The following is a 12,287-nucleotide window of genomic DNA, read 5'->3' as shown; positions in this document are numbered from 1 at the left end:
ACACATTTGGATAATGGTGGGTTAGATTCATGTGTTTGGAGGGAAGGGTGCCTGCAAAGATACAATGGGAAAGAAGTCTGAGACAATGAGTAGAGATGAGATTTGAACAGCCCTGAATTATACATAGTCTGGCTGTTATCCCACTGGTGAAAGGAGGACTGTTGGGGCACCTGGGTGACTCATTCGGTTAAGTGTCCGACTTTGGCTTAGGTCATGATCTCATGTCTCGTGGGTTTGAGCCCCATATCAGGCTCTGTGCTGACAGCTCAGAACCTGGAGCCTGCTTCAGATTCTGTGTCTTCCTCTCTCTGCCCCTCCCCACTCACACACATGTGCTCTCTCCTCCCTCTCAAAAATAAATAAACATTTTTAAAAATTTAAAAAAAGAAAGGAGGGCTGTTAAACGTTTTCTTTCTATGGAAAGTAGAATGATCTTGGCAAAGCAGAGTTGGAAAGATTGCTTATACAACCGCATACAAGGTGTGTTAGAGCCAAAAAGTAGTAGAATCACATCAAAATGGGAGTTCTTGATTAGCCTGGGTTTGAGATACTGTATGAGCAAAACCAGGCGGCAGTGATGAGAATTAAAGGGATGGTTGCTAAAGACATAGTATGAGTAGACATTCGTAGCCAGCTGGATTTTATGGCAGGGAGCTACGTTTACAGTGATTCAAGGTACCAAAGGCAGATGACTGGAAAAGGATGGAACCATTGCCAGGCTGGTAAAGTTCCAGTGGGGTGGAGTTGGGAGGTGATAGGATAGAGGCTTTCCTGAAAAAATGAGTTTGGTCTTACATTGACAGCATGTCAGAGTGGTAATAAATGTCCAACAATAGGAATGTGTGATTGCTACTCATTCATTTATTCAGCAATATTTTATCAAACGCCAGTATTTTATTGAAGCACTGTATTAGACAGGAGGGTTACCAAGTTACCGAGAAAAAAAATGTTCCCATTCTCACAGAACTAGCAAAGCTCTACAAATACATTTAGGGGCCAAGTAAACATACACTGAGGAAATAATAAAATGTTTGTTTTTAATTTAATATAATATGGGTAGAGAGAGGAGGAGGGCATAGATGAAACAATATTAACAATGAGTTGATAGTTACTGAATCTCATTGATAGATATTTGCTGGTTCATTTTACTCTTTACTCATATATGATTGAAATTTTTCCTAATGTTTTTTTAAAAAGGCAAAAAGTTAGATGCATAGAGCTAATAGACAAATTATCTGAAAGAGTGTTGAAATCATTTCTGAAGAGTAGCCTGAGAGAGACAGGGAGAAAATGAGCCAAATTTAGTGTCTGAGAAACATAAAAGGTGTTTCAAGGGCAAAATAGATGATACTGTTGATTTTGACAGAAGCTAAAGAAGTCATTATAGGTTAAATCTAGCAGAATGCTTATTTTTAATTTTGTTCATTTCTGGTTGGGTGGTCCTTCATGGCTGAAAGGAATTGGGTAGCTGAGAAGCTTGAGAAAACTGTTTTGACCATTTGATAAGGTGTTTATTACTTGAAAAGTCTTGTCTAAGTTTTATTTCCTAATATGTGGATATCTATTCTATTTTTAGGAAACTAATGAACAAAAACTTCACAAAATAGCCAACGAACTTTTGCTTACAGAAAGAGCTTATGTCAACCGGCTTGACCTCTTAGATAAGGTAATATTTTCCCATTCAGGATTATTTTATTTTTTGGCATTATATATCATTTTTAGTAAAGGGGCTTTAGAAACTACTGGATGGGCATAACTGTTTTTTGCCAGTGAAAGCTTTTTCTTCAAGGAAATCTTTAGGATTTTTAGCTTTGTCAGTGAATGCACTAGACATAAAGGTTTTTCAGTTCATAAAAAGCAGATTCAAGGACTCTCTGTATGAGTCACAAAATGCCTTTATCTTTCATCCCTAAACACTAGTCTGTTTCGTGACCATTTATTATGATCCTAAAGCCATGTTCCCATTATAATCTAAATAAGAGATTGGTGATTCTAATGCCTGCATGAATATGTCATTGATTCTGTTTGTCTCATGTGCTGTTCAGACCCATGTGAGTCATCTGAATTGATGGAGTAATAGGGCCAGAAGGCATTTTGAGCGTTCACTTGTTCAAGCTTGTAGGAGACATCTAATATAGTGCCTGGTGTAAAGTTGCACAGTCAATATTTGTTAGAAATGGCATTCAGAGTACTTTATCACATTTTGTACTTTCGTCATGTTGGGGCCTTGAGTATCATTTTAAATATACATTACAAAGAATCGCTTAAAAATTATTAAGGCTTCTTAATATTGTTTTAGTGATAAAAGAACAAGATAACTGGTAAATTGCTCATATAGACCCCTCTTATTAGAAGAGAAAGTTGCCATGTTTGAGTACTAACTATAAGAAGAATTATCTCACTTCTGTCATTGGAAAACTGGAACTTCATGGGAACAGGCCATCCTGGGTATGCCTCCTTATCATTGGTTCCTAGAGTGGACTATGGCCCCGTCAGATGAACCTTAAGGGGCCACATTAAGGCTTCTGTCCTTTGAAATAATGAGTTTGTGTCTTAAACACTCACTTTCCAAAGAATTTCACTGTAAGTCAGTCAATTCATGTGTTTGTATGTTTGAAACAATTTCCCCTCAGGGGAATACAGACCAGAAACGTTAAGTATTCCTATTGTGGAGACATGTCTTTTCCTCTTACAAGTTTTGTGTTTTTTTTGTCTTCGTTCTTTTTTGTTATTTTAGCCATATTAGCTTGTCAGCTACTGTTGCTGACCTTTTTAGAATTTTAGAGTCTTAATTACTTAAAATATCCTATCTGTTGGAGTCTCTAAGGACATGATTTTGTGTTCTTTTTGCCTCCCAAGAAAATGCAGTGGAGGTGAATTTAGAAAATTAACAACCATCTGGACATTTGAAGGAACAGACTTCCTTCTGCCTACATTTAACAGAATGGCAATTAAGAGGTATAGTAGCCATAGTGGAGAATAGCTAAGAGTGCAGTTTTTTTAAAAAGTATCTTTAAGATACCATTGTTATGTACAGGAGAAGATCTTTGTACCCTTTTATAAGTGTTTAAGTTATCTTGCATTATTACTTAACTAAAAAGCAAGTAAACATCTGTGAACTGAAATATTCTTTTATTCATCCACTGGCCAGATATTAAGCACCTGTTCTTCTGTGGGAACTAAATTATGATGGCCTCCCTTCCCAAGGGGGCAGACAGTTTTAATAGGGAAAGTGAGATTTAGGCCCACAAATTACAATAAAGGACAATACTGTCAAAGTCATTCAAAACATAAAGGAGTGAAAAATACCACCAAAAATTATTAATTTAGATAAAATTTTCCTTCCATGTCTAACTCTACTTATAGATAGAAGTAAATCCTTTTACCTCAATTGGAAATTTTCTGGCGTAGAAGAGGTTAATATCTCCAAAACGGAGGGAGAGCCTAAGTTAGAGTCAACTTTTCTAATTCTAACTCCTGGTTCTTCTCAATCAAAGCATATACTCATCCATTTCAAAAATGATTGATTTCTTGATTCATGAACTTTTTCATTCAGTAAGTTACTAAGAGCCCACTATGCCTAGCCCAGTGCTAGGTGGTTAACCAGTAAGTTTGAAGTAACGTTTGCTTTATTCTCTTATTCAGGTATTTTACTGCAAATTATTGGAAGAAGCAAATCGAGGCTCATTTTCAGCAGAGATGGTGAATAAAATCTTTTCTAATATTTCATCAATAAATGTCTTCCATAGTAAATTCCTATTGCCAGAGCTGGAAAAACGAATGCAAGAATGGTAAGAGGAATAGATGGCCAACGATTTGTCGAAGGCAGTCATATTAGATGCTGTGTTATTTGCTTATAAATGGAAACAACAATGCTACACAGAGCTATAGCCAAACATCTGTGTTAAATTTGTATGGTAAAGAAGTTGTGGTACATTTTTAGCTTTGGTTTAAAAGGATTTCATCTCTGTTCTCTAAACTATCTTTTGATTAGTGGAGACAAGATTCCAGGGTAATCTGGAGCTTTAAAAACTCCATAGTTTTTCATTCCTAAAGTCCCTTTAAAAAGGTCCTGCTTCAGGGACGCCTGGGTGGCTCAGTCGGTTAAGCGTCCAACTTTGGCTCAGGTCATGATCTCACAGTTCGTGAGTTCAAGCCCCACATTGGGCTCTGTGCTGACAGCTCAGAGCGTGGAGCCCCCTTCAGAGTCTGTCTCCATCTTTCTCTCCTCCTCCCCCACTCGTGCTCTTTCTCTCAAAAATAAACTTAAAAAAAAAAAGGCACTGCTTTATTCTCTACCAATCTCATAGCAAGGTGGATCTGATCAAGCAAAGAATGTGTATACACAGTGATCACTTCATTTGAAGTCCTATTCACTTACTCTATAAGAAATCTTAATGACTTGTTTCTGTATTTTATACAGGGAAACTACCCCTAGAATTGGTGACATCCTTCAGAAATTGGCACCATTCCTTAAGATGTATGGAGAATATGTGAAAGGATTTGATAATGCAATGGAATTGGTTAAAAACATGACAGAGCGTATCCCCCAGTTCAAATCAGTAGTTGAAGAAATTCAGGTAATTGGACTCTTGTTCAAGGCTATGAATTATTTTCCTATACAAATCATAAGGTCTTCTAGATCTAAAGTTTAGTTTGAGACATCTGTCTGAGACCACCAAATTCCATGTTATTCTGAATGATGTAAAAATCATCTATGCAGAATTAATGTATTTATCGAGCACATGCCATGCACTGAGCAGTAAATTCTCCATTTGCTTTTGAGACCAGGAGAGTGTAGCTTTTATAAAGATTCACATGGGTTTACAAAGTGATTTCCCATTCGGGTCTGTGACTCTCTTGCTTTCTTTCAGAGGTTGAGATGATGCAATGAATATAAAAAATGATTGCCATAAACCTGACATTTTGCAGACATTATTATTCTGTGTGTGTGTGTGTGTGTGTGTGTGTGTGTGTATATGCATGTGACTTTACATATGTGTCCTAACTTTTTTTCAGTTGTGCCAAACCTGGATAACATATTTTAGATAACTCCATAGTGATTTCTATTTGATTCTCTAGTCAAAGGTGTTAATAACTTGATAGTTTAAATGTTGAAAAGGAATCCTTGAGGTCACATAAGGTCCTTGGGGTGAGGATTCTGCTGCTCTTTCTCTGCTTTCTTTTGTGCTATACAAATATTTTTATTTACCATTTTAATTCCTCTAAATTTTAAATGTTTTTTTTCCTACTGTTTGTTGGAGGAATTATAATATGCATCTTAATTTACCACAATCTACTTCAGGTTAATGCTAATATTAATTCTAATAAAATACAGGCATTTTGCTCCATCGTAGCTCAGTTCCTCCATGCTCCATGCTTTTAGTATCATATACATTACCTTTATATAGGTTTTAAATTCAATAATACAGTGATATAATTATTATTTTGTATAATTTTGTATCTTTGAAAGAAGAGAGGATATAAGAAAAAATGTACCAAAAAAATTTATTAACCCATATATTTACCATTTCTAGAGTAAGTTCCTTTCTACAAAGGGTGTTAAATATTTTAGGTTACATGGGTGGCTCAGTCAGTTAAGCATCCAACTTCGGCTCAGGTCATGATCTCATGGTTTGTGAGTTTGAGCCCCACATCGGGTTCTGTGCTGACAACTCAGAGCCTGGAGCCTGCTTTGGATTCTGTGCCTTCCCCCCCCCCCCCTCCACTGCTTACACACACACTCTCTGTATCTCAAAAATAAATAAACTTTAAAAATTTTAAAAGAAAAGTGATAAATGTTTCTTACAAGGCAGAGATTGGATAGTAACAAATTTTCTTGGTCTTTTTTTGGGAAAATCTTTATTTTTTTCTTCACTACTGAATTGATAGTGTTGCTAGATACAGAATCTGGGTTAATAGGTTTTTTTTTTCTTTCAGCAAAATGAATGTCATTCACTGTACTCTGTCCTCTGTTGTTTCATATGGGAAGTTATTAATTATATTATTTCCTGTATGTGCTGAATTGCTTTTCTCTTGCTATTTTCAAATTTATCTCTTTGCTTTTTTCTTTCAACAGTATGTATCTAATGTAAATCTTTCTATATTTATCTTGCTTAGGATTGAATTTCTGGGATGTGTAGGGGTTTTTTTTAATTAATTTGAGAAGTTTTCAGCCATTATTTCTTCAAATAATTTCCTCCAAGTACACATATGTTGGTGTTCTTGATGTTATTCTACAAGTTTCTGAGACTATTCATTTTTCTTCAGTCTTTTTTCTGTTCTCCGGATTGTATAATTTCTATTAATCTTTCTTTGAATTCATTTTTTTCATTTTTTTCATTTTTTTAATATTTATTTTTGAGAGAGACAGTGAGAGTGAGCAGCGGAGGGACAGAGAGACAGGGGCAGAGGATCCGAACCAGGCTCTGTGCTGACAGCAGCCAGCCTGTTGCATGAGATCATGACCTGAGCCAAAGTCTGGTACTCAACTGACTGAGCCACCCAGGCACTCTGATTTTTTCTTCTGCCATCTGGAATCTGCTGTTGAGTCCCTGCAGTGCATTTTTCATCCCGGCTATTGTATGGTTCAACTCCAGAATTTCCATTGGTTCTTTTTATAACACCTGTTTCCTCCTTGAAAATTGCTATTTGTGCATTCATTATTGTTACACTTTTCATGTTTTTCAACTACAATTTCGTTTAATTCTTTGAATGTTTTTATAATAGCTACGCTGAAGTCTTTGTCGCCCATATCCAGTATCTGTGTTCAGAGACAGTTTCTTTTGATTGCCTTTTTTCTTCAGTATAGGTAACAGTTTACTATTTCTCTGAATGTCTCTTTTTTGTTGTTGTTGTTGTTGAATACTGGACATTTTATTTTATTTTATTTTATTTTATTTTATTTTATTTTATTTTATTTTTCTTGTAGAGGTTTTTATTAAACACTTGTTTATTTTTTTTTTTATATATGAAATTTATTGTCAAATTGGTTTCCATACAACACCCAGTGCTCATCCCAAAAGGTGCCCTCCTCGATACCCATCACCCACCCTCTCCTCCCTCCCACCCCCCATCAACCCTCAGTTTGCTCTCAGTTCTCAACAGTCTCTTATGCTTTGGCTCTCTCCCACTCTAACCTCTTTTTTTTTTTTTTTTTCCTTCCCCTCCCCCCATGGTTTCCTGTTCAGTTTCTCAGGATCCACATAAGAGTGAAACCATATGGTATCTGTCTTTCTCTGTATGGCTTATTTCACTTAGCATCACACTCTCCAGTTCCATCCACGTTGCTACAAAAGGCCATATTTCACTTTTTCTCATTGCCACGTAGTATTCCATAGTGTATATAAACCACAATTTCTTTATCCATTCACCAGTTGATGGACATTTAGGCTCTTTCCATAATTTGGCTATTGTTGAGAGTGCTGCTATGAACATTGGGGTACAAGTGCCCCTATGCATCAGTACTCCTGTGTCCCTTGGATAAATTCCTAGCAGTGCTATTGCTGAGTCATAGGGTAGGTCTATTTTTAATTTTCTGAGGAACCTCCACACTGCTTTCCAGAGCGGCTGCACCAATTTGCATTCCCACCAACAGTGCAAGAGGGCTCCCGTTTCTCCACATCCTCTCCAGCATCTATAGTCTCCTGATTTGTTCATTTTGGCCACTCTGACTGGCGTGAGGTGATACCTGAGTGTGGTTTTGATTTGTATTTCCCTGATAAGGAGCGACGCTGAACATCTTTTCATGTGCCTGTTGGCCATCCGGATGTCTTCTTTAGAGAAGTGTCTATTCATGTTTTCTGCCCATTTCTTCACTGGGTTATTTGCTTTTCGGGTGTAGAGTTTGGTGAGCTCTTTATAGATTTTGGATACTAGCCCTTTGTCCGATATGTCATTTGCAAATATCTTTTCCCATTCCGTTGGTTGCCTTTTTGTTTTGTTGGTTGTTTCCTTTGCTGTGCAGAAGCTTTTTATCTTCATAAGGTCCCAGTAATTCACTTTTGCTTTTAATTCCCTTGCCTTTGGGGATGTGTCGAGTAAGAGATTGCTACGGCTGAGGTCAGAGAGGTCTTTTCCTGCTTTCTCCTCTAAGGTTTTGATGGTTTCCTGTCTCACATTCAGGTCCTTGATCCATTTTGAGTTTATTTTTGTGAATGGTGTGAGAAAGTGGTCTAGTTTCAACCTTCTGCATGTTGCTGTCCAGTTCTCCCAGCACCATTTGTTAAAGAGACTGTCTTTTTTCCATTGGATGTTCTTTCCTGCTTTGTCAAAGATGAGTTGGCCATACGTTTGTGGGTCTAGTTCTGGGGTTTCTATTCTATTCCATTGGTCTATGTGTCTGTTTTTGTGCCAATACCATGCTGTCTTGATGATGACAGCTTTGTAGTAGAGGCTAAAGTCTGGGATTGTGATGCCTCCTGCTTTGGTCTTCTTCTTCAAAATTACTTTGGCTATTCGGGGCCTTTTGTGGTTCCATATGAATTTTAGGATGGCTTGTTCTAGTTTCGAGAAGAATGCTCGTGCAATTTTGATTGGGATTGCATTGAATGTGTAGATAGCTTTGGGTAGTATTGACATTTTGACAATATTTATTCTTCCAATCCATGAGCAGGGAATGTCTTTCCATTTCTTTAAACCTTCTTCAATTACCTTCATAAGCTTTCTATAGTTTTCAGCATACAGATCCTTTACATCTTTGGTTAGATTTATTCCTAGGTATTTTATGCTTCTTGGTGCAATTGTGAATGGAATCAGTTTCTTTATTTGTCTTTCTGTTGCTTCATTGTTAGTGTGTAAGAATGCAACTGATTTCTCTACATTGATTTGGTATCCTGCAACTTTGCTGAATTCATGTATCAGTTCTAGCAGACTTTTGGTGGAGTCTGTCGGATTTTCCATGAATAATATCATGTCATCTGCAAAAAACGAAAGCTTGACTTCATCTTTGCCAATTTTGATGCCTTTGATTTCCTTTTGTTGTCTGATTGCTGATGCTAGAACTTCCAGCACTATGTTAAACAACAGTGGTGAGAGTGGGCATCCCTGTCGTGTTCCTGATCTCAGGGAAAAAGCTCTCAGTTTTTCCCCGTTGAGGATGATGTTAGCTGTGAGCTTTTCATAAATGGCTTTTATGATCTTTAAGTATGTTCCTTCTATCCCGACTTTCTCAAGGGTTTTTATTAAGAAAGGGTGCTGGATTTTGTCAAAGGCCTTTTCTGCATCGATTGACAGGATCATATGGTTTTTCTCTTTTTTTTTGTTAATGTGATGTATCACGTTGATTGATTTGCGAATGTTGAACCAGCCCTGCATCCCAGGAATGAATCCCACTTGATCATGGTGAATAATTCTTTTTATATGCCGTTGAATTCGGTTTGCTAGTATCTTATTGAGAATTTTTGCATCCATATTCATCAGGGATATTGGCTTGTAGTTCTCTTTTTTTACTGGGTCTCTGTCTGGTTTAGGAGTCAAAGTAATACTGGCTTCATAGAATGAGTCTGGAAGTTTTCCTTCCCTTTCTATTTCTTGGAATAGCTTGAGAAGGATAGGTATTATCTCTGCTTTAAACGTCTGGTAGAACTCCCCTGGGAAGCCATCTGGTCCTGGACTCTTATTTGTTGGGAGATTTTTGATAACCGATTCAATCTCTTCGCTGGTTATGGGTCTGTTCAAGCTTTCTATTTCCTCCTGATTGAGTTTTGGAAGAGTGTAGGTGTTCAGGAATTTGTCCATTTCTTCCAGGTTGTCCAATTTGTTGGCATATAATTTTTCATAGTATTCCCTGATAATTGTTTGTATCTCTGAGGGATTGGTTGTAATCATTCCATTTTCATTCATGATTTTATCTATTTGGGTCATCTCCCTTTTCTTTTTGAGAAGCCTGGCTAGAGGTTTGTCAATTTTGTTTATTTTTTCAAAAAACCAACTCTTGGTTTCGTTGATCTGCTCTACAGTTTTTTTAGATTCTATATTGTTTATTTCTGCTCTGATCTTTATTATTTCTCTTCTTCTGCTGGGTTTAGGCTGCCTTTGCTGTTCTGCTTCTATTTCCCTTAGGTGTGCTGTTAGATTTTGTATTTGGGATTTTTCTTGTTTCTTGAGATAGGCCTGGATTGCAATGTATTTTCCTCTCAGGACTGCCTTCGCTGCGTCCCAAAGCGTTTGGATTGTTGTATTTTCCTTTTCGTTTGTTTCCATATATTTTTTAATTTCTTCTCTAATTGCCTGGTTGACCCACTCATTCGTTAGTAGGGTGTTCTTTAACCTCCATGCTTTTGGAGGTTTTCCAGACTTTTTTCTGTGGTTGATTTCAAGCTTCATAGCATTGTGGTCTGAAAGTATGCATGGTATGATTTCAATTCTTGTAAACTTATGAAGGGCTGTTTTGTGACCCAGTATATGATCTATCTTGGAGAATGTTCCATGTGCACTCGAGAAGAAAGTATATTCTGTTGCTTTGGGATGCAGAGTTCTAAATATATCCGTCAAGTCCATCTGATCCAATGTCTCATTCAGGGCCCTTGTTTCTTTATTGACCATGTGTCTAGATGATCTATCCATTTCTGTAAGTGGGGTGTTAAAGTCCCCTGCAATTACCACATTCTTATCAATAAGGTTGCTTATGTTTATGAGTAATTGTTTTATATATTTGGGGGCTCCGGTATTCGGCGCATAGACATTTATAATTGTTAGCTCTTCCTGATGGATAGACCCTGTCACTATTATATAATGTCCTTCTTCATCTCTTGTTACAGCCTTTAATTTAAAGTCTAGTTTGTCTGAAATAAGTATGGCTACTCCAGCTTTCTTTTGGCTTCCAGTAGCATGATAAATAGTTCTCCATCCCCTCACTCTCCATCTAAAGGTGTCCTCAGGTCTAAAATGAGTCTCTTGTAGACAGCAAATAGATGGGTCTTGTTTTTTTATCCATTCTGATACCCTCTGTCTTTTGGTTGGCGCATTTAATCCATTTACATTCAGTGTTATTATAGAAAGATATGGGTTTAGAGTCATTGTGATGTCTGTATGTTTTATGCTTGTAGTGATGTCTCTGGTACTTTGTCTCACAGGGTCCCCCTTAGGATCTCTTGTAGGGCTGGTTTAGTGGTGACAAATTCGTTCAGTTTTTGTTTGTTTGGGAAGACCTTTATCTCTCCTTCTATTCTAAATGACAGACTTGCTGGATAAAGGATTCTCGGCTGCATATTTTTTCTGTCTAGCACACTGAAAATCTCGTGCCAATTCTTTCTGGCCTGCCAAGTTTCAAAAGAGAGATCAGTCACGAGTCTTATAGGTCTCCCTTTATATGTGAGGTCACGTTTACCCCTTGCTGCTTTCAGAATTTTCTCTTTATCCTTCTATTTTGCCAGTTTCACTATGATATGTCGTGCAGAAGGTCGATTCAAGTTACATCTGAAGGGAGTTCTCTGTGCCTCTTGGATTTCAATGCCTTTTTCCTTCCCCAGTTCAGGGAAGTTCTCAGCTATTATTTCTTCAAGTACCCCTTCAGCACCTTTCCCTCTCTCTTCCTCCTCTGGGATACCAATTATGCGTATATTATTTCTTTTTAGTGTATCACTTAGTTCTCTAATTTTCCCCTCATACTCCTGGATTTTTTTATCTCTCTTTTTCTCAGCTTCCTCTTTTTCCATAACTTTATCTTCTAGTTCACCTATTCTCTCCTCTGCCTCTTCAATCCGAGCCGTGGTGGTTTCCATTTTGTTATGCATTTCGTTTAAAGCGTTTTTCAGCTCCTCGTGACTGTTCCTTAGTCCCTTGATCTCTGTAGCAAGGGATTCTCTGCTGTCAGCTATACTGTTTTCAAGCCCAGCGATTAATTTTATGACTATTATTCTAAATTCACTTTCTGTTATATTATTTAAATCCTTTTTGATCAGCTCATTAGCTGTTGTTATTTCCTGGAGATTCTTCTGAGGGGAATTCTTCCGCTTGGTCATTTTGGATAGTCCCTGGCGTGGTGAGGACCTGCAGGGCACTTCCCCTGTGCTGTGGTGTATAACTGGAGTTGGTGGGCGGAGCCGCAATCAGACCTGATGTCTGCCCCCAGCCCACCGCTGGGGCCACAGTCAGACTGGTGCGTGCCTTCTCTTCCCCTCTCCTAGGGGCAGGATTCACTGTGGGGTGGGGTGGCCTGTCTGGGCTACTTGCACACTGCCAGGCTTGTGATGCTGGGGATCTGGCGTCTTAGCTGGGGTGGGTAGGCAAGGTGCACAGGGGCAGGAGGGGCAGGCTTAGCTTGCTTCTCCTTAGGTGATCCACTT

At 37.9% G+C, this 12,287-nt stretch overlaps 1 protein-coding gene across 10 annotated transcripts in view; it reads left to right on the top strand.

The window, feature by feature from the left end:
• The window catches only part of FGD4 (FYVE, RhoGEF and PH domain containing 4), a 250,933-nt gene that overhangs the window by 175,137 nt on the left and 63,509 nt on the right, over nt 1–12,287 (top strand). For all 10 annotated transcript variants that reach the window (XM_040488466.1, XM_040488464.1, XM_040488463.1 and 7 more), the window contains 3 exons: nt 1,577–1,666; nt 3,646–3,791; nt 4,424–4,580. In XM_040488466.1, coding sequence (XP_040344400.1) covers nt 1,577–1,666; nt 3,646–3,791; nt 4,424–4,580 — 393 coding nt within the window. The remainder of the gene's footprint in view (nt 1–1,576; nt 1,667–3,645; nt 3,792–4,423; nt 4,581–12,287) is intronic.

Source organism: Herpailurus yagouaroundi, unplaced genomic scaffold (assembly GCF_014898765.1).
Source record: "Herpailurus yagouaroundi ecotype Mexico unplaced genomic scaffold, PumYag 166, whole genome shotgun sequence".
Taxonomy (NCBI): domain Eukaryota; kingdom Metazoa; phylum Chordata; class Mammalia; order Carnivora; family Felidae; genus Herpailurus; species Herpailurus yagouaroundi.
This window is presented reverse-complemented; position numbering and strand designations above follow the sequence as displayed.